Genomic DNA, 25325 nt, shown 5'->3' on the forward strand with positions numbered 1-25325 from the left:
GCAACTTTTTGTTTGTCAACATATTTGTTGTTCTTTAGGGGGAATAGGGGTGGGCCCCAAAATGCATAGACTTCGCAGAGACAGTCTTTTTTTATGGATTGTGGTGACAGCGTTTGTCTGACTGGCTGGCTACTGGTGTCATTGCAAAGCATAAACAAAAATTTTCCTTTCAGATTACCTCAGCAACCCATATCCATTTTAACAATGCATAGAGACATTGTCGCCTATTTGCTGCACCTCAACCTCCTCCTCCTTTTAAGGTAGCTCCATATTTAAAACAAAATAGCAAAAAACAAGTAAAAGCGTGCTAAGTTCGGCCGGGCCGAACCTTATATACCCTCCACCATGGATCGTATTTATCGAGTTCTTTTCTCGGCATCTCTTCTTAGGCAAAAAAGGATATAAGAAAAGAGTTGCTCTGCTATTAAAACGATATCAAGATATGGTCCGGTTCGGACGACAACTAAATTATATGTTGGAGACCTGTGTAAAATTTCAGCCAATTCGTATAAGAATTGCGCCCATTGGGGGCTCACGAAGTAAAATAGAGAGAACGATTTATATGGGATCTGTATCGGGCTATAGACTGATTCAGAACATAATAAACACGTTTGTTGATGGTCATGAGAGGATCCGTCGTACAAAATTTCAGGCATATCGGATAATAAGTGCGACCTCTAGGGGTCAAGAAGTCAAGATCCCAGATCGGTTTATATGGCAGCTATATCAGGTTATGAACCGATTTGAACCTTATTTGACACAGTTGTTAAAAGTAAAAATAAGTCATGCAAAATTTCAGCCAAATCGAATAGGAATTGCTCCCTCTAGAAGCTCAAGAAGTCAAATCCCCAGATATGTTTATATGACAGCTATATCAGGTTATGGACCGATTTCAACCATACTTGGCAGAGTTGTTGGATATCATAGCGAAATACTTCGTGCAAAAATTCATTCAAATCGGATAAGAATTGTGCCCTCTAGAGGCTCAAGAAGTCAAGACCCAAGATCGGTTTATATGACAGCTACATCAGGTTATGAACCGATTTGAACCATACTTGGCACAGTTGTTGTATATAATAACAAAACACGTCGTGCAAAATTTCATTTCAATCGGATAAGAATTGCGCACTCTAGAGGCTCAAGAAGTCAAGACCCAAGATCGGTTTATATGGCAGCTATATCAGGTTATGGACCGATTTCAACCATACTTGGCACAGTTGTTGGATATCATAGCAAAACACGTAGTGCCAAATTTCATTCTGATCGGATAAGAATTGCGCACGCTAGAGGCTCAAGAAGTCAAGACCCAAGATCGGTTTATATGGCAGCTATATCAGGTTATGGACCGATTTGAACCATACTTGGCACAGTTGTTGGATATCATAGCAAAACACGTCGTGTAAAATTTCATTCCAATCGGATAAGAATTGCGCACTCTAGAGGCTCAAGAAGTCAAGACCCAAGATCGGTTTATATGGCAGCTATATCAAAACATGGACCGATATGGCCCATTTACAATACCAACCGACCTACACTAATAAGAAGTATTTGTGCAAAATTTCAAGCGGCTAGCATTACTCCTTCGGAAGTTAGCGTGCTTTCGACAGACAGACGGACGGACGGACGGACATGGCTAGATCGACATAAAATGTCGCGACGATCAAGAATATATATACTTTATGGGGTCTCAGACGAATATTTCGAGTAGTTACAAACAGAATGACGAAATTAGTATACCCCCCATCTTATGGTGGCGGGTATAAAAAGTAGTACTGCCACCCTGTTAAAATTGAGTCTTTAAATCGCAATCCCAGCATATCGAGCTCACTGCTATTGCTCTCTAATGGTGGTTAATGGCTGTGCAAGTGTTATCATATAACAAAAAAGTTTAATGTCAGGGTGTCATAGACCAGAGTTGCCAAGAAATTTAAAATAGAATTGTAATGTCAAAAAATCGATAAAAAAAAATTTTATCAAAAACTTTTGTTTTAAATTTTTTTTTATATTTTTATACCCACTACCAAAGGAGTGGGGTATATTCATTTTGTCATTCCGTTTGCAACACATGGAAATATCCATTTCCGACCCTACAAAGCATATAAAGGGTGATTTTTTAAGAGCTATAGGAAAGTTTTTCAAAAAAAAAAAACCCTTAAAATTCAGAAAAATATTTGAAATCTGTATTCGAATCCATAGTACGGTAATGATTTAATGTTTGAAGATTATTTCATGCAAACGTTGAATGTGGCTGTGCTTCAAATGGTCCATCCGTTTAGTCTAATTTTGGCATACTCTTTTCAACAATTCGGCCGGTATCTTCAATGTTGTCTTCCAATGCGTCAATTGAAGCGGGATTTTCTGTATAGACATGACCTTTAACATAACCCCACAAAAAATAGTCTAAATGCGCTAAATCGCACGATCTGGGCGGCCAATTGATCGGGCCCGAACGTGAAATAAAATGTTTACCGAACTTGCCGCTCTATAAGTCCATTGCTAACCACGCTGTGTGGCATGTGGCGCCTTGATGAATGCACATGTCCTGCAAGCCAAGCTCTTGCATTTTGGACAAAAAAAAGTTGGATATAATCTCACGGTAGCTCTCACCATTCAAAGTCACATTACGATTCCTATCATCTTTGAAGAAGTACGGTCCAATAGTAACACCAGCCCATAAACCGTACCAAAAGGTGAATTGTTCTGGATGCATTGATAGCTCTTGTAATGCTTCTGGCTGATCTTCACTCCAAAAGTCAAGCTCTTGCATTTTGGGCAAAAAAAAATTGGATATTATCTCACGTTAACGCTCACCATTCACAGTTGCATTACGATTCTTTCAATTTGGCTCAGATCGGTCCACATTTGAATATAGCTGTCATATAGACCTATCTCTCGATTTATACTTTTGAGCCCATAATAGGTGTATTTATTGTCCGATTTCATAGATTTTGGTAGCAACGCAATCTAATGAGCTAATGAGCCCTCTGTTAAAGGGCGAAATAGTGGTCATTGCATCCCGCCCCTGATACATGTAACAAACCACAATTGCAGAGACTCGAAATGTGCCTTTATTTCTTGCTTCTATTACAAAACAAAACAACAACAACCCTTCAAAGAGTCTCAACAATTGTGCTGTGGTAAATGTATCAGGGACGGGCTGCAATGATCGCGATTTCGCCCTTTGCCAGAGGACTCATCAGATTGCGCTGCCACCAAAATGAGCTGATGAGCCCTCTGGCAAAGGATGAAATCATCTGATTTTGGTGGCTAGAGAGAATTAGAATGTTCGAGGTGTTACAAGCGGAATTATTAGATTAGTTCGGGGTTTACTATACTCCTATGGTGGTGGGTATAAAATCTTTTTGTCTACTCATATCTTTTCCTTTGGAATATAACCCTTCCTTCTGGCAACCCTATCTACAAGCCCCCTACGTTATCTGCCTTTCTATTCTATAGCCGAAGCAGGTGAATAATAACTTTTGTCACCTCAAGTGCCAGCTATAGTGGTGCTATAATAGATGTAGATTTAGAATTCTATAAGCAAAAAAGCTAAAAACAAGCTGTTTTGACTTTTTGCTCACTTTTTTGTTTTTTTTTTCTTAATTTTTGTTTCTTTTTTATAAAAACACACAAGAAAACAAACAACATTCATGAAATAGTTGAGTATTATTTTCTGTAAAGTTGTTTTTGCCATAAATGGTTGGCAAGTCGTGAACTGACAAGAAATTCAACTATGTACATGATGATATTTTACAATAACGCCTTGTACCTGGTGGGAGAGAAGTGTTTCTAAAATATAAGGAGAGTGAGGGTAAGAAAATGTTTATAAATGAAGTTAACAAGATTTGGTTGGTTGCTTGTCTGATGATGGGTTGGTTGTTTAGACCATATTGGGTAAATTAGTTGTTTTGCTAAAAAATGCTTTCCAAAAAAATGTTTTTTGTGTTTTTTTTTTATTTTGTTCCAGTTCTACTTGATTTTGCATAAGAGGTACAAAATCTTGTCTCTAAATAATAACAAACAAAAATCCCCCTCACAATGAATATGTCGATGAAGACATGTACTAGTCATTTGAATAGGAGGGGCCTATAATAAGGGGAGAGTAGATAAGCTAAGTTAAAAAACTGAGGCGAATATGAAAATTCTTTAAATTAATGAAAAAAAGATCTATCATTTATGACCCTCGCATTCCTTTCCGAAAATCCTCAAGCAAGAGATTTTCGATTAATAGATACGTGTCTCAGGTGGTCTAGAAGGAAAGAATGACCCATTGGGTCATATTTATATGTGGAGGTGGCAATCCTCGTCTAGCTCCATATGTGAGCAAGCTCGTTCCGGTCCAAAGGATCGCCGATCGCTGCTTGAACATTGTGGCCATTGGTTATTTGAAAGCGCCAATAACTCGCCTTGTCATATCGAGTATCAAAGTCAATCCGTATTTAAGCAAGAGCCAGTGCCGGCCAGACTCTCCACTCGATACCGCTATTTGTCCGCGACTGCAGATGCAGCTATTCCATATGTGGAGCATCTCACTATTCGCAACCTGTGGATGCGCCCGGTAGCTCTCAGCTGAGCTTCTCGTAATGACGATGAACACCACACAAATCGGAACTGAGAACTTCAACCAGCAACCAGTGAGCACCACAGTCATCCCGCACCGGGAAATTGGTTCATTAGTAATTTTTGTGGATTTGAGCCGGTTGTCATGCACTTGCTGTATATATATATATATATATTTGTCAGACCTTTAATGCTATATGGTGTTGTATACTGGTGGACGACATTTCATAAATCCACCGACTGTGAATTAATCAGTTCTGAAGATGACATCACTAAATTTTTTATATACTAAATCCCTCTGGACATTGTGGCTTGACAAATTGCTGTGACCACTTATGAAACTTTCTATTTCGTCAAGCATTGACTACTGAGTTACCGTTATATGGCTGCTAATATACTAGATTGAGTCGGGAGTCTTAGAGTTAGACGCCGCCTATGTTGGGGTCCACATTGTGGCTTGACAAATTGCTGTGACAACTTAGGACAGTTTTTATTTGCTCAACCAGCAACTACTGTGTTATCTTTATATGGCTTCTGATATACTAGATAGTGTCGGGTGTCTTAGAGTTAAACGCCGTTTAGATCCCGTCATCTCTTAGAATGCTGCCAAGCGGATCATTGTCTATTGGAAATAAGTAAAAAGACCGGGCTGAACTTTGAATACCAACCTCTTCGGGTATATTTGTAGACTACCTTTCGTCATAATCCAGTGAAAAATGCATTATTTTTGCCCCCACGGTACCTATATCGAAATATGGTCCGATTTGGACCAAATTCGGCCCGGGCATTAAGTGGCTTAATAAATACAATTTTCAATTTTGGTTCAAAATTGGTCTTTTTGGCAGGTATATCCAAATATAGTTCGATCTGAATCATATGGGACACTGATTTCGAAAAGCCTATCATAAGTCACTGTGTCAAATTTCAGCGAAATCGGATAATAAATACGCCTTTTAAGGGGCAACTATCCAAATCTGAACCAATCTGGGCTGTCTTCAAGAAGGATATCGAGGGGCCTAACAAAACTCACTATCCTAAATTTCAGCAAAACCGGACAATAAATGCGCCTTTTATGGGCCCCCCAACCTTAAATCGGCAGATCGGACTATATGGCAGCTATATCCAAATCTGAACCGATCTGGGCCAAATTGAAGAAGAATACCGAGTAGTTTAACACAACTCACTGTCTCATATTTCCGTAAAATCGGATAATAAATGGGGCGTTAATGGGCCCAAGACCTTAATTCGTAACATCTCAAAATATTGACTTAAGACCCTATAAGGCATATATATTCCTGATCGTCTTGAGATTCTGAGCCGATCTAGCCATATCCGTCCGTTTCTCTGTCTGTCCAGCCGTCTGTCTGTCCGGCCATCTGTCTGTCCGTCATCCGTCCGTCCAAATCACAAAAGCATTCGAACGAATAAAAATATCTGCCTAGAGACCTCCATTTTAATCCGAATTGGCTGAAATTTGGAACTAGGACTTTCGTTTTAACTTTCAACATCAGTGCCGAGTATGACCCGAATTGGTCTATAAACTGATATAGCCCCCATATAAACCAATCCCCAGTTTCACTTCTTAAGCCCATAGAATACCGAATTTTCATCTAATTTGGCTGAAGTTTGGCACAAGGACTTCTGTTCCGACTTCCATTATACATGCCAAGTATGATCCTAATCGGTCTATAAACTGATATAGCTCCCATACAAACCGATCCCCGGATTTAACTTCTTGAGCTCCTAAAAGCCTAAGTTTTTATCCATTTTGCCTGAATTTTGGAACAAGGACTTCCGTTTTGACTTTCAACATCATTGCCGAGTATAATCCGAACTGACATACCCCCCATATAATCCAATCACCGGATTTGATTTCTTGAGCCCCTAAAAGCACCAATTTTCATCTAATTTGGCTGAAATTTGGCACAAAGACTTCTGCTATGACTTTCAACATTCATACCAAGTATGATCCGAAAGGTTGATAGAAACATATCTTAGGGCAAAGATCTCTGGAGATCGCCTGTCTCGGTAGCAGCATGCATTTAGAAAGGCAAATCCACGGAAACAGCCCTTCACGACCTAGTCGGCTACAATGAGGGTTCTCTCGATGTCAAGGAATATACAATAGAATCATCTTTTGACATTGAAGGTGCTTTTAATAATGTAAAACCGACGTTAATCATAAAGGGGTTGGAGTTTCTAGGCATCAACTCTTCCGAGCTCTGGAAGAAAAGGTAATTACGGTTAGCGGAAAGTTTACCATCACTCTAAGAGATGTACTTCATCAAGCTCTACACGCAACAGTAAAGTGGGCTACCGAAAGTGGTCTAGGTTAATCAGAGCAAGACAGAAGTAGTTTTTTTCAGCAGGAGATACAAGTTGCCTACAGTGGCACCTGTCTCGGAGAGACAGGGAGGAGAGAATGTTCCATTTACAAAAAGCATTTTGGAAATGGCTAGAAAAGCAACTCTTGGGGGTTTGGACCGCGCATCGTGCATTGAGTATATACTGCAGCTATCGGACCTATAATGCTATATGGTATTGTGGTCAGGTGGACGGCGCTTCAAAAGTCCGCCTACTGTTCAATAGTCAACCGGATCCAAAGGTTGGCTTGTTTGAGCATCACAGCCGCACTGAGGACGACACCAACTGATGCACTGAATTTTATGCTACATCCAATGCCTCTGGACATTGTGCCTAGACAAATTGCTGCAACCACTATCGTAAGGCTAAGGGAGCTTTCTCTTTGGTCTTGTGGCGGCTACGGACACTGTGTTATTCTTGATACAATGTCCGATATTCCAAGCAGTGTGGATCATACCCTACCTGAGCCGCTTTTTGATAAAAAGTACGGAAACACTATTCCTGATAAAACCGTAGACTTATATACGGATTGTTACAAACTAAACGACCAGTTGGGCCTTGGGGTGTACTCAAAAGATCTAGAATTGATCATATCGAAAAAGTTACCCGACCACTGCAGTGTGTATCAAGCGGAGATCCTTGCTATTAAGGAGGTGGTGGAAAGGCTAACATGTAATGTCATAACGATAATTGGCATAAATATCTCTCAGGCGGCCAGGCAGCCAATAAATCTCTGCTGAACATAATTCTGAACACAAAAACCGCCCTCGACTGTCGCAGATCTCTCAACGAGATGGCTGAACAGTTCAAACTTCAACTGTTCTGGGTGCCGGGCCACAGATATCCCAGGGAACTGTACAAAGCAGACGAGCTTGTGAGACTAGGAACTACCCTACATATTCCAGGGTTACTGGAATCAGTGGGAATGCCTCTAGCGACATTTAAGCTAAGTTTTCAGGACCAGGCTCGAGGGACAACGAATGATAGATGACCACAAAGAGTGGGCTGTGAGCATTATAAAACCATGTGGCCTAATCTAGACTTGAAAAGGTCTACCGCTTTGCTGTCACTGGCTAGAACAGACGTCTCAGTCATTGTGTCCGTCATGACAGGTCACTATCTAATCGGGAAACATGCTGACAGACTGAAGGTTGCCAGTGACGACTTTTGCAGAAGCTGTGAGGGCATCGAAGAAGAAGAGGCTATAGAACACCTACTGTGTGCGTGTGCTGCACTGGCAGTCAGAAGGAGTTCCACTTTAGATTCTCATTGCTTTAAGAACCTGTTTGATTTAGCGGATGTCAACATTCGCAAGTTGTTGGGCTTTTTAAAGCGCTCAGGATTGCTCAATGGTAGGAACTAGAAGGCTTCTTCCATCCTCTGTTCCTATGGTATCACAATGGACGAAAACATCTAAGTGAGTCTGATGACAGAATGCCACTTAAATCTAACTTAACCTAACCATGAACCGAATCGGTTGTATATACTGATATAGGCCCCCTGAAAACCGATTCCCCGATATGACTACTTGAGGCCATAGCAGTTGCAACCAATTCCCAATTTGGTTGTTGTAAAATAATTCAAATACTAGTTGGAATCCATGGTGGTGGGTACCGAATATTAGGCCCGGCCGAACTTGGCACGTTTTTACCTGTTTTCCTTACTACTTTTCAACATAGCTGCCAATTCAAGCTGCAGTTTCTTACCCTGAGTAATAATGGACATACAACCATGCCATTATGGACTTACACCTGGCTTAGGTGTATGTCCATAATGGCACAGGGCGGATTAATATTTGCACCCTCTTTTCAACCTAACCTAACCTACCCTGGGTAGGTACGATGGAGTTTTCATTATAATTTCTCAACATGGCTCTGCAAAGAGGTCCGCCACCAATTAAAGCTCCTTCTTGCCATCAAGGGTGGTACTTTTGGTTCGAAAATTCTCATAAAAGCATTCAGCCTTGCGATTCCAAGGAATTTTTTCTGGGGTTCCATTGTAATGCCTTCGACATTGTTGAAATTTTCAAAAACTACTATTGTCCTTGACCTCAATTGGAATTTAATAAATCAAATCAATCCACCCTCGTTGCATAAATATAAATGATGTATGCATCATCACATGGCAATTGATATTATTACCATCATCTTGTTTTTCCTAATCCTCATCACCAGCATTGTAGGCATCCACACCAATATCAACATCATCATCAACTTCATCATCATCACCATAAGCTCCTTCATCATTACATGGTACAAGCCCAAGCCACAACTCATCACAAAGAATCTTGAAAATACAAAAATTGAGAAAAAAAATTGTTCTCTCTAATCTTCATTTATACTCCTACTCCTCCCTTTTATAACCATAAAGGAAAACCTTACCCACATGTCTTTGGGCCATCATAAACTTGTAAATGTATGAGTGCTGTGTGTGTTGCGTGTGTGTGTGGTGTCTATGTGTTGTTCTTTTTAAGGTGTCACGCTTTGATTTCAAATAATCTGAACATATTTTTCATTTCAAAAACAAGAAATTGCTGTTGTTTTGTTTACGAATGCTATCGACAATGCTTGGTATTCCATTCCCATTGATTTTTTTGTCGGATTTTTTGGATTTTCCCCCGCATTTCAATCGCTCACCACGCATAGCATTCGAAAAGAACCCAACAATAGATTGTGGATTACGCTGGTGATCATCAGTGATCAGACTATTGCTGGCTGACTGGCTGGCTAACCAAGTGGCAGAGTGACTGTCTGCCTGCCTGCCTTATTGCCTGCCTGCTTGACTGGCTGCTACTCTTCTTCAGCATTGTTGTTGCCATTCTGGTGTTGAGTGAGTCGAGCCTTTTGTTTGTTGTGCACAATGGTGTTTTCATGGCATGTTTTGAGAATTCTTTTTCCAAAAATAAAGACAGATTTCAACTTCAGTTCTATCAGGGATCTCTACACGTCAAGATGTACGTGGTAACGCTATCGCTGTCGGTTAAATGACGGGTATTTTAAAAATCGTATAAAAACGAAATCGATTTTTTTAAGGTGAAATTGCATTTAAATCCATAGAATGGATTAATGTTGGAAAATAGGAAATTTTCTTGGAATTGGGAGAGCAATAAATGCTCATAGAACAAAAAGAGAAAATAAAAAATGTGAGGAAACAAAGGAAATTTAAAGATGTGGGAAAACTTCAAGCAAAATAAAAAATTTAAATATATACCAGTGACAAAAAAATGATTGATGTGATGTACGGAAAATCAGTGACAAAAAACGAAAGCTTTAAAAAAAAATTTTTGATAAAATTGTAGAAAAAACTAAGAATAACAAAATAAAATAAATTATCAAAGCTAAAGCTATATTCTACTAATGCCTTATGTTGGACGCCAAAACTGAATAAAATGTGTTCAAATTTATACAAATAATATAAAATAACTGATATTCAAAATAAAAATGCAAAGTCATAAGAAGTTCAAACGTTGGGTGCCACTTTTTCAGCAATATGGATTTTTGGCACAATGGATATTTTTAAAGTCCTATCATTCCTAAAAATATGTAGTTTCACCCAAACAATTTCACTACGTTGGGCGCCAATTCACACTTACCCATAAACGTAAATTTTTTTAAAATGCTTTGGACTTTGGATACTAGAAATAAAAAAATGATACCGAATGTGTTTTAAAATAAACATACAAACTCTTCAAAGGTTCTCACGTTGGGCGCCACTTTTTCAGCATTATGGACTCTTGGCACAATGGATGATTTTATAGTTCTACAATGGATTTGCCTTTTATTTCCTTATTACCCGAGATTTTCTCTTGAAATATGTAGAATCGCCGCAACAATGTCACTACGTTGGGCGCCAAGTTTTCCAAACCGACCTGTAAACAAAATTTTTTCAAAATTATGGACTTTTAAATACACAAAAAAAAATAATATCAAAAAGTAATTTCAAATGTGTAAAAAATAAAAATTATAACAGTTTCTCACGTTGGGCGCCACTTTTTCAGCTATATGGATATTTGGCATAATGGATTCTTTCAAAGTTGATAAATTGGCAGCATACGAGTATATGAAAATGGATTACAAGTGTGTTTCTAAGTTACGCAAAAAGAAATTAAACAAGTAAAAATGTGTTAAATTCGGCCATGCCTAAAACGTGTTAAGTTCGGCCATGCCTAACTTTGGATACTCACCACTGAGGTGGGTATCCAAAGTTAATTACCAATAGTTATATCTAAATAGGGGCTGGTCTCGATCATACTTTATTCAGGTCCCCTAGCAACAGTTTCAGCGAAATAAGGCAATAAATCCGCATTTTATGGGATTAAGACCCTAACATGGAAGATCGGTCTATATGACCGCTATATCGATATAGCACGATCTGATTCATAATTGGGTCCGCCTATAACTCTGAACGCCTGGGTTCGAATTCTGGCGAGACCATTAGAAAAAAATATTCAGCGGTGGGTTTCCCCTCCTAATGCTGGCAAAGTTTATGAGGTACTATGCCATGAAAAACTTCTCTCCAAAGAGGTGTCGCACTGCGGCACGCCGTTCGGACTCTGCTATAAAAAGGAGACCCCTTATCATTGAGCTTAAACTCGAATCGGACTGCACTCATTGATATGTGAGCAGTTTGCCCCTGTTCCTTAGTGGAATGTTCATGGGCAAAATTTGCAAATTTTTGTCGGGAGGCCTAAAGTAGGCCACTGATTCAAATTTAAACGAAAGCGGGTTATAAATGCAGCTTTTATGGGCTTCAGACCCTTTATCGAGAGATCGGTCTATATGGCAGCTATATTCAAATATAGTCCAATCTGAACCATATAAAGTTCAGATGTAGGGAGGCTTAAAGCAACTTACTGTTTTAAATTTCAGACAAATCGGTTAAAAGGTAAATCTTTTATGTCCTTCAGACCCCAAATCGGCAGATCGGTCTATATGGCAGCTATATCTAAATACATTACGATCTAAACCATATTTGGGTCAGATGTTGGGAGGATTAAAGCAACTCACTGTTTCAAGTTTCAGCGAAATCGGTTAAAAAGTAAATCGTTTATGTGCTTCAGACCCAAAATCGGCAGATCGGTCCATATGACAGCTATATCTAACTACATTCCGATCTGAACCATATTTGGGTCGGATGTTGGGAGGCTTAATACTACTCACTGTTTCAAATGTCAGCGAAATCGGGTAATAAATAAAGCGCTTATGGGCTTCAGACCCATTATCGACAGATCGGTCTATATGACAGCTATATCTTACTACATTCCGATCTGAACCATATTTGGGTCGGATGTTGGGAGGCTTAATACTACTCTCTGTTTGAAATGTCAGCGAAATCGGGTAATAAATAAAGCTGCTATAGGCAACAGACCCTTCATCGGCAGATCGGTCTATATGACAGCTATATCTAATTATAGTCCGATCTGAACCATATTCGGGTCGGAGGTCGAGGCCCCTAATGCAAATCACTGTTTCAAATTTTAGCAAAATCGGAAATTAAATGTGCCTTTTATGGTCTTTAGACCTTAAAACTGAAGATCGGTCTCTGTGGTAGCTATTTCTATATATAGCCCCATCTCGACGTTAGTCAGGACAAATTTTGGGAGTCTTAATACAACTCACTGTTTCAAATTTCAGCGAAGTCAGGTAATAAATCCCCCTGTTATAGACTTAAGACCTTAAATCGAAATATCGATCTATTTGGCAGCTATATCCAAATACATTTCGATCTGCACCATATTTGGTTTCTATGTTGGGAAGCTCAAAACTACTCACCGTTTTCGGAGAATAGATACGCCTTTATGGGCTTTAGACCTTAAAGCTGAAAATCGGTCTCTATGGTAGCTACATCTATATGTAGCCCGATTTGGACTTTATTCGGGACAAATTTTGGGAGTCTTTATACAACTCACTGCTCCAAATTTCTGATCTAGACATTTTTTAGTTAGGATGGGATAAACTCACTATGTCAAATTTCAGCGTAATCGGGTAGTAAATGCGTCTGTTATAAGCTTAAGATCCTAAGTCGCCAGATCGGTCTATATGCCAGCTATATCCAAATAGATAACAATCGCGCCCTCTAGGACTCAAGAAGTCTAATCGGGAGATCGGTTCAAATGGCAGCTATATCAGCTTATGGACTGATTTATACCATATTTAGCACAAAACGACATGTTCAAAATTCCAGCTAAATTGGATAAGAATTAAAATACAACTTCCCTTATAAATATTATAAAAAATGAAATAACTTAAAAATTTAGTACGAAGTTGCTCCTCCTTTGTTATTTATGACTTCTTTCAATTTTTTCAGCATACCTAAGCAAGGTTCTTCAAAGTATTTGTTGGAATTTCCCTCCATTCACTTTGCATTTTTTCCCAAAATGTTTGAAGATTTGATCTGGATTTCATCGGGATTTTGTCATCTAGGATAGCCCCAAGATGGTCTATGGGGTTCAGATCTGGGCTTTGAGCAGGCCATTCTAATTTTTAAACGTTATTTTCTTCAAAATATTTTTTAGCGACCTTGCTCGAGTGCTTGGGGTCCTTGTCTTGTTAAAAGATGAACTGCCCCAAGCCCATTTTCTCCGCACTGCTATAAAGATTTTCTTCCAAAATATTTATATAGTGCTCTCCAGTCATTTTAAAGTCAATATTTACGAGCCAAAAAACATCCCCACACCATGAGGCTTTTTCCACCATATTTTACAGTATGTTTAGGTTTTTTTCGATTTTAGCCTTTGTATTGATTCACACCACACTTTTTTCCGATTTTGCAATTTTTTAGTTCATATTTTGACTCGACACCACGTTGTTGTAGAGAGGTTTGAATGACTGCAGGACTCCCAAATAGGATCATGGGACTTTCGCCATAGAATCAAAGGACTGTTACCATGATTCAAATAGGCGTTATAGACGAATGCTATCCTATGCGCTAGCTTGGACCAAGTGAGACCTAAACATCTTTGGAGAAAGATAATATATAAAGTCTGCCCGGTCGTTACGGGATTCCACTGGTATCAGTCATGCAAAAGGGGGCGGAAACCCATGATAAAGCACCATTGACGTTGGGCGCCAGTTTAATTTGAAGAATATGGTTTTTTAATTAAATAAAATGGAAAACAATATAATTACCCTGAGCTGAAAGTCAATTTATCACAGACAACCCCTTATTGCCCGATTATTACGTCACCATTGAATTTCCCCGATATCCGAAGTAAATTTTTTGGGGAACCTTTTAGGCAATATAACAAATTTAGGATATATAATTCCTCTCTTAATATTTGATAAAACAATTAGAAACAATGAGAATTCCCTTAAAACTCAGATTACCTTTGAGCCAATTTTTTATTTCAAACCAATGTTGGGCGCCACTTTATGGTGAATTTATCATAACGCAAACTAACTAAAACTAATCAAACGATCTATTTGCCTTCTTGTTCTTATATCAACTTTATTGCCTCTTATCACAAATAAATCAGAACACACCTGGATTAACAAACCCCTAATTGTATTTGGCCAATTCCAAGAAATTTTGATCTATGCACATCAAAGAACTAAATGTCAGCTACCTGCTCTTGGCGGCGAGTAATATTTAACTGAATACAATCCTTAGAAATCCTCAGTTCATAGAGATTGCATACAAACATTTGCAACATTTCCAACATGTGTTATAAAGAAGAAAAGAGAAAACCTTTAAAAGCAGGTAGAGTAACATGTACTCAAAGCCAATATGGGCCATTCCATAACACTCTCAGTGGGCTAGGGATTAAAAGACAAACATTTATTATAGAAATACCTATGCCGAGAATTTCGATTAGAGCTTTGAACTTTATTGAGATATTGGAAAATAAAAGAATATAATTTAAAAACTTATTAAGAAAAAAATTAAATATTTATTTAAAGGTGGCGCCCAACGTGCATACCTACTTGTGTCATAGAACTCCGCTTAATGAAAGTGAAAATCTTACCTCTTATCAACAAGTAGTACTTGATTCCTGATTAGCTTATAAAACCAGGCATTCAACGTGAAGTATGATAACCAATTTTCCATTATGGTTCGTTGGCGCCCAACGTAATTTTATTCCTACAGTGCCATAAACTTAATAACAAAGAATTGCCATTGATTTATGAACTCAATGATCATTGCGGACACAGGTATAAGGGAAGTCAAACCTGTGCCCGAAAGAAGTATCGCAAAACAATACCTCTTTTTGTAAATCGGGTATACAAAGCTGTAGGTCTCCACGAATGTCGCCAGCATCTGTATGGGGCTACAAAAGGCGGATGGGCCCAGTGACTCAACATGGGTCATTTAAGGAGAAAAAATATATAATAAAAGCCCTAAACGTTTCGGCGACCAACTAGTTCCAAGTGTCTCAGGAGGCTTAGTGACTTTGGTTCCAAACCATCGGTCAGCAAGCCTATTTAAATCTTTTGTGAATAATATTTCAAAATATATTCCATCGATGATCTTACAACCAGTCAAAGATTAGAGAAATTATTAGAAAAAATTAAACATAACTCGAAGACTGGACTATTTAGAGTCCACCTCGTTTTAGTTTTGATTAAGAAATCGAACCGAAAGATGCTAATAGCACCTGCATAGACGGTGAGACGGGCATTACTAAATCGAATCAATCAACGGGTCTAGCTCTTATCCTTCTTAGCGTCGCAAACAAATGCAAAAACTTATAATACACTGTACCACGGTGGTGGGGTATGGTATAAAGATTAGTTCTACCTAAAAACCGGTTTCAGTTTGTTGATAATGCAGTAGCATTGTCGAATAAACCGTCGACTTTAGTCTCCACGAATTACTGGGGAGATATTTCGAGGTTAACTTAAAATGCTTACAACTCCTTAACAATGATGCTAATGGGACCTGCAGAATAACATTGTAATGAATGATACTTGCGCCGTTACATGAAGAAATATTTTCTTGTATTTACTTTACTTTAATTGGCTGTGACAGAATATTTGTTCCACAAGCTGAACGTAGAATAGCGTTCCAAGCGTCTCGATCTTCAGCGCTCATTCTAAAATCTGTGACACCAAGTTTCGAGGTGTCTCCCACCACTTGATCTTTCCATCGGGCTTTTGGTCTTCCCGGTTTGCGTGTACCACCGTGTTTGCCTTCAAAAGACTTCTTTGCTGGAGCTTCTTCATCCAAGCCAACGCAGCCGTTGTATTTTGATGCGTGTAACTATGCTATCGTCATCATACAGCTCGTGGTTCATACGTCGCCTATATTCTCCACTAACGCAAACTGATCCATATATTTTACGAAGAATCTTTCTCTCAAATACTCCAAGCACTGTTTCATCTGCTTTCACAAGTACCCATGCCTCAGAACCAATTATCAACACAGTGTCTTGTATAGGGTAATCTTCGTCTGTCGAGAGATTACCTTGTTTCTAAACTGCTTACTTAACCCTAAGTAGCATTTGATTGCCAGTATCATTCTTCGCTTTATCTCAAAAATGGTGTCATTCGTTTCGGTTACGGCGGTGCCGAGGTAGATAAAGATGCTGACTATCTCAAAGTTGTGGTTCCCAACTTTCTTCATTTTCTTTATCTGCTCGGTTGTACAAAGCGTTTTGGGAGTTTAAACCATCCATTTCGTCTTATCTCCATTTACTGCCAAACCTTTTTTTAACTGACTCTCTTTCGATTCTTTCAAAGACCGCAGTTACTACTTCCGGTGACCGACTTATGATATCGATGTCATCGGCATGAGCGAATAGCATGTGTTCTCTTGTGATTTGTGTGCCATATCTATTCACATCTTCATCTCGTATAATCTAGCAGGGTATTAAAGAGCTTACACGATAAGCTGCCTCCTTGTCTGAAACCTCTTTTGGTATTAAATGGTTCCGAGAGATTCTTTTCTATTCTCACTGAGAAACACGTATCAGCAAGTGTCATCCTGCAGAGTCTTATTAAATTTGCTGGGATACCAAACTCAGACATGGCTTGAAATACCTTTGAACGTAAAGAGGTATAGAAAGCGGCTTTGTAGTCAAGAAAGATATGGTAGGTGTTGATTTGTCCTTCTAGGGTCTTTTCCAGGATTTGGCGCAGTTTGAATATCTGGTCCAGGGTGGATTTAGACCGCATTGATAGTGCCCAATTATCTCATCGACTTTAGTTTTTAATCTTTCACACAGTACGCTCGAGAGTATCTTGTATGCGTTGGGGAGTAGATTTTTCCCCTGTAGTTGGCACATTCCATCTTGTCTCCTTTCTTGTGTATGGGACATATTATGCTGAGGATCCAATAATCGGCTATGCGTTCTTCTAGCCATATTGCGTATTTAAGCTAATGCATATGCCTTTTCAGCGTGTCGCCCCCGGTCTTAAATAGTTCAGCGGGCAACCCTTTGGCTCCTGCCGCCTTGTTGTTCTTTAGTCGGGTCACTGCTACTTGGACCTCACTCTGACTAGGAGGTAAACATTCTATACCATCATCATTGATTGGTTCCGCGGTATCCTCTTCGCCGCCAACGTCGGACTCAAGCAGTTTGGTAAAATGTTCTTTCCATATCCTCAGCATGTTGTCTGTGTCAGTTACCAGATTTCCTTCTTTGTCTCTGCAGGAGGATGTGCCTGCACCAAAGCCATCGGTTTTTATGTTTAATTCTTTGGTAGAATTTCCTGACTTCATTCTGACTCCTGTACATCTCGATTCTCTCACACTCATGTCTTTCCATTTCCTATTTCTTTCTGCGGAATAGACGTTTCTTCTCTCTCCTTTTCTGACGATACCTCTCCTTGATAGCAGGCTTGCTCTATATGCCCATTCTTGGCTTCAGTAGCATATCGACACTCATGGTCGTACCATGGGTTTCTTGGGGAAGGCTTCCCTATATTTCTACATTGAGAAATATTTTCTTGTATTTATTCTTTAAAATTTGCGTATCTTAGAACATGGTGCCCAACGTTTGATCTTCAGACAATTTTATACCCACAAAGTTATATAATAACTAATCAAAAAAACAAGTAAACAATGCTTATTATATACTGATCCTGTATTAACTATAAAATTTACTATTAAATAAATAAATAATAAAAAATACAAGTGACATTTATAAAAAACAGTCTTATATATTTACGTCCTTATTCACAAAACTTAAAGAAGCCTTAAAATAGGTGTATTTGAACTTCTATAAAGAAAATCTGTCAGCAGGGCAGAAGTGACTGGACATCAAAAAAAAAACTGTCATATAAACCTATTTCATATCTAAATTAAGTTTTGTGAATAAGGCCGTTAATCTCCAATTTTTTCTAATGACTATGATATCTACGCCAATAAACCATCGCACCTTCAACAAATTCACATATATCGCTATATCTCTACCACATTATCAACAATTGCAACATATTTTTTAAATATTTTAGCTTAATCAACATTTGACCACCAATATGAAAACCCCAAACAGAATGTGATTAAACGAAAAACGTTTACGACAGAAAAAAACTAACCAAAACGTTTAAGAATGTCAACAGTTATCAAATTTCCATTGAAATTAAAACAATGTTTGACGGTATGAAAAAAATCAGCAATTTTTTTTTCTTTTTTGTTGGAAATATGAATAGAAATTGCATAATTTCTTAAACAAAAAAAAATCGAGAAAAAAACCAACAACGTGATTTGTGTCAAAACAAAACGAAATTTAGTGGAGAAGCTTTTTCTGTAATCAAATCTATGCAATGGGAAAAACACTGCAAGAGATCTTCTCCATTAAGAGTGGGAAAATGCCTGAAGCCACCAAATGCAAAGATGTTCAAGATGTAAGTTTATTTTATTTATAGAAATTATATAGAATAAAGTAAATTAAAAATAAAATTAAAAAATTTTTTTATATACCAAATATTTTGATAAGTGAAGTTAATCGAAAGAAACTCTTAAATGTAACTTAAATGAACCTAGAATGATTTTTATAAAAATCATAAAAACTTTTGTTTTTACTAATGGAACTTAAAATGCTTATACCTTCTTAGATTTTTTAAAATAATTTTGCTTCAAATGGGATCCTTGGACTCATAGAGCAGTGGGTTCGTAGAATAAAATTTTGGTATCCACCACTTACAGAACAGGTTTTTCGAGAATAACTTAAGATGTGTATGACTCCTTAACCAACATCTAAAATTTCCCCAAACGCCTCGTTCGACTTTTCTCAAATGCTTGGGTGCGAATTACCAAGGATGACTTAAAATGCTTATTTCTCCTTAAAAAACTTACTCAATTTCTCCAAACGCTTCGTTCATTATCGCTGCTTTTCCAATTTTTGAAATCATGTTTCACAGTGTCCTTCCGTTCTAGAACTCATAATATTTGTTTCGACCTTCCTCTTTTGGATGGAAATCGTAAGAAGAACTTCCCCCTTAATTACTGCTATCTTCTTAATAGAAATATTGCTCATGCTTTCTTAATTTTATTTTAAGTTAACTTAAAACAATTATATCTTCTTAAAAAACGTGTTGAGTGGATCATAGTGCAGTGGCATCGTAGAATAAAACGTCGACTTTGAACTCCATGAATTATTGCAGAGATTATTCGAGGTTAACTTAAAATGCTTATAATTCCTTAACCAACTTCTACAGTTTCTCCAAATGTATCGTTCTTGTACCCTACTTTTCCCATTTCTGACATCGTGTTTTGCGATGTCGTCATTTACTTCATCCCTCCATACAAGTTTCAGCCTCTTTCTTCTATTAGATGAAATGAGATGAGATTTTTCATGTAAAATGAGCATGCCACCTTGATCGTTAGAAATCGATGTTGGCTCATTATTCTTTATTCTTCTTTAACAACACCATTATTACCCATGATTTAGTTTCTACATTAGATGCTATAGGTTTCCTTTGGAACAGCTGACGCATTTTCGCACTTGGAACAGCTAACGCACTTTCTTGAGGATCTGAACTTGTAAATCACGAAGTTTGCTTAATAACAGTAATTCCTCAAAATTGAGTTTCCTTATTAAAAATCTAGGTTTGCAGGCCGAAATCAAAATCAAATTCTAAGAAAGTCCGTGAGATTAAGAAGTCTGAACATTAATTCGGAGCAGAGTGAAATCTGCCTGTTTAGAAGGAAAATTCAATTTGAAGTGTCACGTAATGACAAGGCTCACATATGCATGTCACTAAATAAAAAGAAAGTTGCCTCCAAACAGCGCCTGAATCTGAAGATGCTCTCTTCAGGATCATAATTTGACTATTATTGACTTACGGTTTAGTAGATTGGTGGATGCCGTTGGAGTGAAAATGCAATTATGGATTTTACAAATTTGCCCATGAAGACTATTAAGGAACAGAGGCAAACTTCTCACATATCAATGAATGCTGTACAATTGAAGTTTAAACTAAATGATAGGAGACCTTCTTTAATAGCCGCGCTGCGACACCATTTTGTTGAGAAGTTTTTACATGGCACTAGCCAAAAATATCGCCAGCAAGAGGTGATAATCACCGCTGAAAATTTTTTTCTGGTGTTCTCGCCAGGATTCGAAACCTGGCGTTCAGTGTCATAGGCGGTTTACAACAAGTTTAGCACTTGTATCCGTTTTGTAGACATGAAGGCGAAGAAAGGCACTCACTCCGGCTACAAGACTTAAAACAAAGAGAGAAAAGGTGTATGGTTGGTGAACCAAGTGAAATGTCATCTTTTCAATATAGCAGTTAGTATGGGTGAAGCAAATGTATCACGTAAGCAGACGAATCGGCTTCAGCCTTTCTGACCTCAGAGTATACCAAAGATTATCCTATTTTATCCAGCGACATACGTTTTCCATCAAAAAAATCTATCATTATGATCTCCTGGTCTTGAAGTTATAGTTGTCTACTTTCACCGTCTGCTCAAACATGTGCACGTCATGTCTTGTCTTCTGTCTTTGGTATAGAACTCCGATTAACATTGCGTTGGTCATTAGTTCGATACTTACCAGAGGCTTTGGTCTGACGCTACAAATTATCAGAGTCTGAAAAGATAACCTACCATTATGATATTCAGGTCTCGAAGTTATAGTTGCCAACTTCCACTATTTGCTCAAACATGTGCACGTCTTGTCATTGTTTTTGAGTTAGAAGTGAGCTCGAATTACCATTGCGGTGGTCGTGAGTTCAATTCCCACCAGTGAACTGTCACTACTGTGGAATAACAATGGACTAGAAACTGAGTCAGTAACACATTGTATGGTGCACAGCAACCTGTAGATCACGAGCATGGATACACCCATATCGTTACATTGGTCTATTTTTCACAAGCACTCCATTATTGCTTTGCGTTAGTCCGCAGGAGCATATGGAGCAGGGAAATTTTGAAAGGATATGGATTCGAAAGTCCAAAAAGTTCCAAGGAAATCGTAATAAAGGGACCGCGGGGTTTTACATCTCAGACTATATTAGCAACACCGTGGCGCAGGGGTTAGCATGTCCGCCTATGACGCCGAACGCTTAGGTTCAAATACTGGCGGCACGCTATGCGCTATGTGGCACGCCGTTCGGACTCGGCATAACAAAGAAGGCCACTTAACATTGGGCTTAAACTTTAATCGGACTGCACTCATTGATATGAGAGAAGTATTCCCTGTTCCTTAGCGGAATGTTCATGAGAAATTTAGTAGAAGTTACTAGATTTTATTAAGGCGACGCACAGCGGGAAATAATCAAAAAAAAAAAAAAATAAAAATAATAGTAAAAAAATAGTCGTGTAAGAAAGTATAAAGCTTGAAGTCTACAATAACTCCTCTTGTTGCGAGGATATTCGACTTTTAATTTTTTTTTGCAATTTTGACCGAGACCTGCAGGCGGGATTAAAAACGATACAAACTATATTAAGGTCTATATTCGAAACTGTTCCAACAAGGTTGAGCTTAGACTGAAAAAACTGTTACGGTGAAAGTTTCATTTTGTATACCATAGATGCTCAGCGAAAACCTTGAATGGTCTCAGACTTTGTAGCACTGAGACCAATTCAAGATAAGATATACAGGATATTCATTCCCAATAAGGACGAATTGTCTGGAAATGCTGTGTTTGAAGAAGATGACGAACCTCGATCTTCACCAACGCCTCCGAGAAAGAGTGAAAACAGTATTGGGGGTTTACATCGACACCATGTCCTTGAAATTGAGAATGGGACGGTCTTTCTGGCATACATCTATGCCTGGGGAAAATCTGGTTCTCCTTCCAATCTGGGTTTCACATAGTATCTCTCCAAAAATCAATCCTTTCAAGGGGATTCTTGATCGCCTTGACATTTTATGACCACTTAGTCATGTCCGTCAGTCTGCCGAAAGCACGCTAACTTCCGATGGTAATTAGTTCGGAGCTATCGGACTGTACTCACTGTTATGAGAGAACTATCTCCGCTGTTCCATAACTGAATGTTCAGGCGTAAATTTGCAATTTTTACTCTGAAAGCCGAACTTTAGTATTATCATTCGGTAGGTCATGTTATACGGAGGGTTCAAAACTAGTAAAATTAATATGAGTGTGTTAGGATTGGAAATAGAAGTTCATATCGGTTCAGATTTGGATATAGCCCCCATGCCCAGTTTTGATTTCTTAAATGCCTAGAGTCCTCAATTTTTTATCCAATTTGGCTGAAATTTGGCACATGAATTACTGCTATGACTTACAACATTAATGACGAGTATGATCCAAATCGGTCTATGAACTGGTATAGCCCCCATATAAACTGTTCTCCAGTTTTGACTTCTTGAACCCCTAGAGGCCTCAATTTTAATCCAATTTGGGGGAAAATTTGGCACAAACACTTCTGATCCGACGTTTAACATCCTTGCCGAGTATGATCCGAATCGGCCTATAATCTGAAAGAGCCCCAAATAAATCGATCCCGAGTTTTGACTTCTTGAGTCCCTAGAGGCCTTAATTTTCATCTGATGTGGATGAGTTTTGGCACAAAACTCCGTGCCGAGTACAATCAGAATCAGTCTATAAACTTATATAAGCCGCCATATAAACCGATATCCCGATATAAATTCTTGATATCATAGATAGAGGTCGCTATCAATTTCCGATTTGTTCAAATACAAACTGAGTGAATAAAGTTAAATTTTTAATGGAACTTAGCACGTTTTTACTTGTTCGTAGCTAAATTTCCCCCTTTGAGCCAAGATGACTTAGACGCTATGGCAAGGTCCGTTGATCTCTTTAGCTGCACCATCGATTGTTTAACATTGCGTGACGTATGGCTCCAACTTCACCAAAGGACCTTAGCTCCTTCCACTCACGGTAACCTTAGTCTCATCTTCGGTATTAGAGTCTATAAGTGGTAATAGACAACGGATAACCGTTTATTCAGACACGATATAGGATCGCCAATAACCCAATCTAACCTTAACAACCCTCTATTTTGGAGGCATTTGTAAGGTATTCATCAACGCTAGACGTCTTTTGGAAGTGGTGTCGCTCAGCTTTATCTTACACCTTTTAAATTCTATCATAGATCTTGAAAAATTGAATCACACAGATTTTATTGATATGAGGAAAGTTTCCCAAATGTCGTTTTAAGTGGGATGTTCACTAGGTTGTGTCAATTTTTAAAGGCCAAAAATCGTCAAATCAGTGTGGTTCAAAATCGTAACAACGACAAATGCTAAATATTTTTTGTCCAAAATATCAGAGGCCCAAAATCAAATTTATATTTTTGGTGCAAAATTAATGAATCTTCCAATTTTGTCTTTAAAAGCCGGAAGCATGACGTTGGTTTGAGACCCATGGTTTGTTGTGTTAAAATTCTTTGAATTTATCATAGATTAAGATTTTAACAACCGCTGACAAATTTGCCCACCCTAATGTTCATGGGCTTGTCCTAAGAATTCCATTTTATATAAAATTTAACTTAAAATGCTTGTATCTGCTTAAGTAAAGAAAGGATTCGCCAACCTAAGGATGGTCATCATCATCAATGGCTCAAAAGAATTTTTTACATAAAACTTAAAATGCTTATATCCCCTTAAACCAGGAGATAAAATGCTCATAGCAGGCATATGGGATAAATAATTTTAAAGTTGAATTCCCAAGTTGATGTTATGTCTTTAGATCTTTCAAGTCATTGCATCCTGTTTTCCTTTCTACTTTGTTTTTACATGTTTTGTACATTTATGATTGCCTCTCTGGCATACAACATTTCTTGCATTTGTTATAAACATTTTTTATTAAAAACTTGTAGAGGTAGAAGATAATTCTGCAATTCGTTGATGTAATGTTAACTTGTTCCACACGCCACTTTAATGATGTGGAGATAAACGCATTTGAAGTTTACAAAGTGCTTTCAAATAGGTCATATTTGTCATATATACACCTTAGTATCTCGAAAACTAAATAAGATACGAGAAAATTATTCTGAAAGGAAGTGTTTTAATATCACCAAAACTTATCCTAACTCAAAAAAAAGAAAACTCGAAAATGGCGTTTGCAACAAAATAGCATTAAGCCGGCGAATTATAATTTGAATAAATCTAGTCTCCCGAATTCCAGAAAACTCTTCAAAATTCTACCTGTTTACATTTAATTATGCCTTTTTCACACGAAAATTAATATCCAGATATCCAGACTTACTTCCTTAATACTCATGCTTTGCCTTAATTGACCAATAATTACTATACACTTCCCATGGCTGGTTAACAAGAAACAAAAAAACACTACCAGACATCATTTCCTCTAGGCCTAAGCCTTCTATGGCTCATACTATGTAAGAATATCCATTATAGTAACACTGATCATTATGCAAAGTTCAATATACTTTAAATTAAATTGATGGGTATTGTTTTCTGGTGGTTAAGACAACAATTCGAACAATTCCAAAAACGATCAATTAGTTATCCAATGAAACCAAGAACCTAAAGTGATCATTTGAGATCGTTTATAGAAGTAGGCAAAGTGCCTAGCTGCCTGTCTGCCTGATTGCTAACCAGACAGTCCTCTCTTCTTTCAAGGGGAACACTTTTCTCGTCTCCCAGCTAGGGGAAATCCAAGAAAAATTATGGTGTTTATAACCAATCTAAATTTATGTTTATTCCATACAAGCAAATCAAATGCCATTGAAGAAAAATAAATTTTCTTAGCACTTCTGAGTGGGGAAGAGAAAGAAGCATGAGAAGCTTCGGGGCAAAAAAAGGGGAGAACGCAACTTTGAAACGTTTGCAGGTAATTAAATTTTTGTCACGTTTCTGGCTTCGCCCAGAACAAAAATTAATTCTAAATTATGCACAAGAAGAACTCAACGAACTAATGAAGACAGACAAAAAAAAAAACTAGAAACCAAAAACTTTATGTTGGGGAATGTTGTTGAACATGCATAGATTTTTTTCTCCACATTTTGTTTAAACATTATCACCGAGGTTTACGAGGCGGCCAATGGAATCAAACCCCATAACA

The 25325-nt window shown here is 38.0% G+C and overlaps 1 protein-coding gene across 6 annotated transcripts in view; it reads left to right on the forward strand.

Moving 5' to 3' along the window:
* LOC106095360 (uncharacterized) overlaps window positions 1-25325 on the forward strand; it is a 304255-nt gene that overhangs the window by 182130 nt on the left and 96800 nt on the right. Inside the window, exon 1 of one of the 6 annotated variants that reach the window (XM_059364224.1) lies at window positions 18325-18710. The exons of the other annotated variants lie outside the window; for them this stretch is intronic. Within the exon in view, the coding sequence (XP_059220207.1) occupies window positions 18630-18710 (81 nt within the window). The 5' untranslated portion in view covers window positions 18325-18629. Of the gene's footprint in view, window positions 1-18324; window positions 18711-25325 lie in introns of those variants that run through there. 6 annotated transcript variants of the gene reach the window in all.

This window comes from Stomoxys calcitrans, chromosome 3 (genome assembly GCF_963082655.1).
Source record: "Stomoxys calcitrans chromosome 3, idStoCalc2.1, whole genome shotgun sequence".
In the NCBI taxonomy this organism is placed as follows: domain Eukaryota; kingdom Metazoa; phylum Arthropoda; class Insecta; order Diptera; family Muscidae; genus Stomoxys; species Stomoxys calcitrans.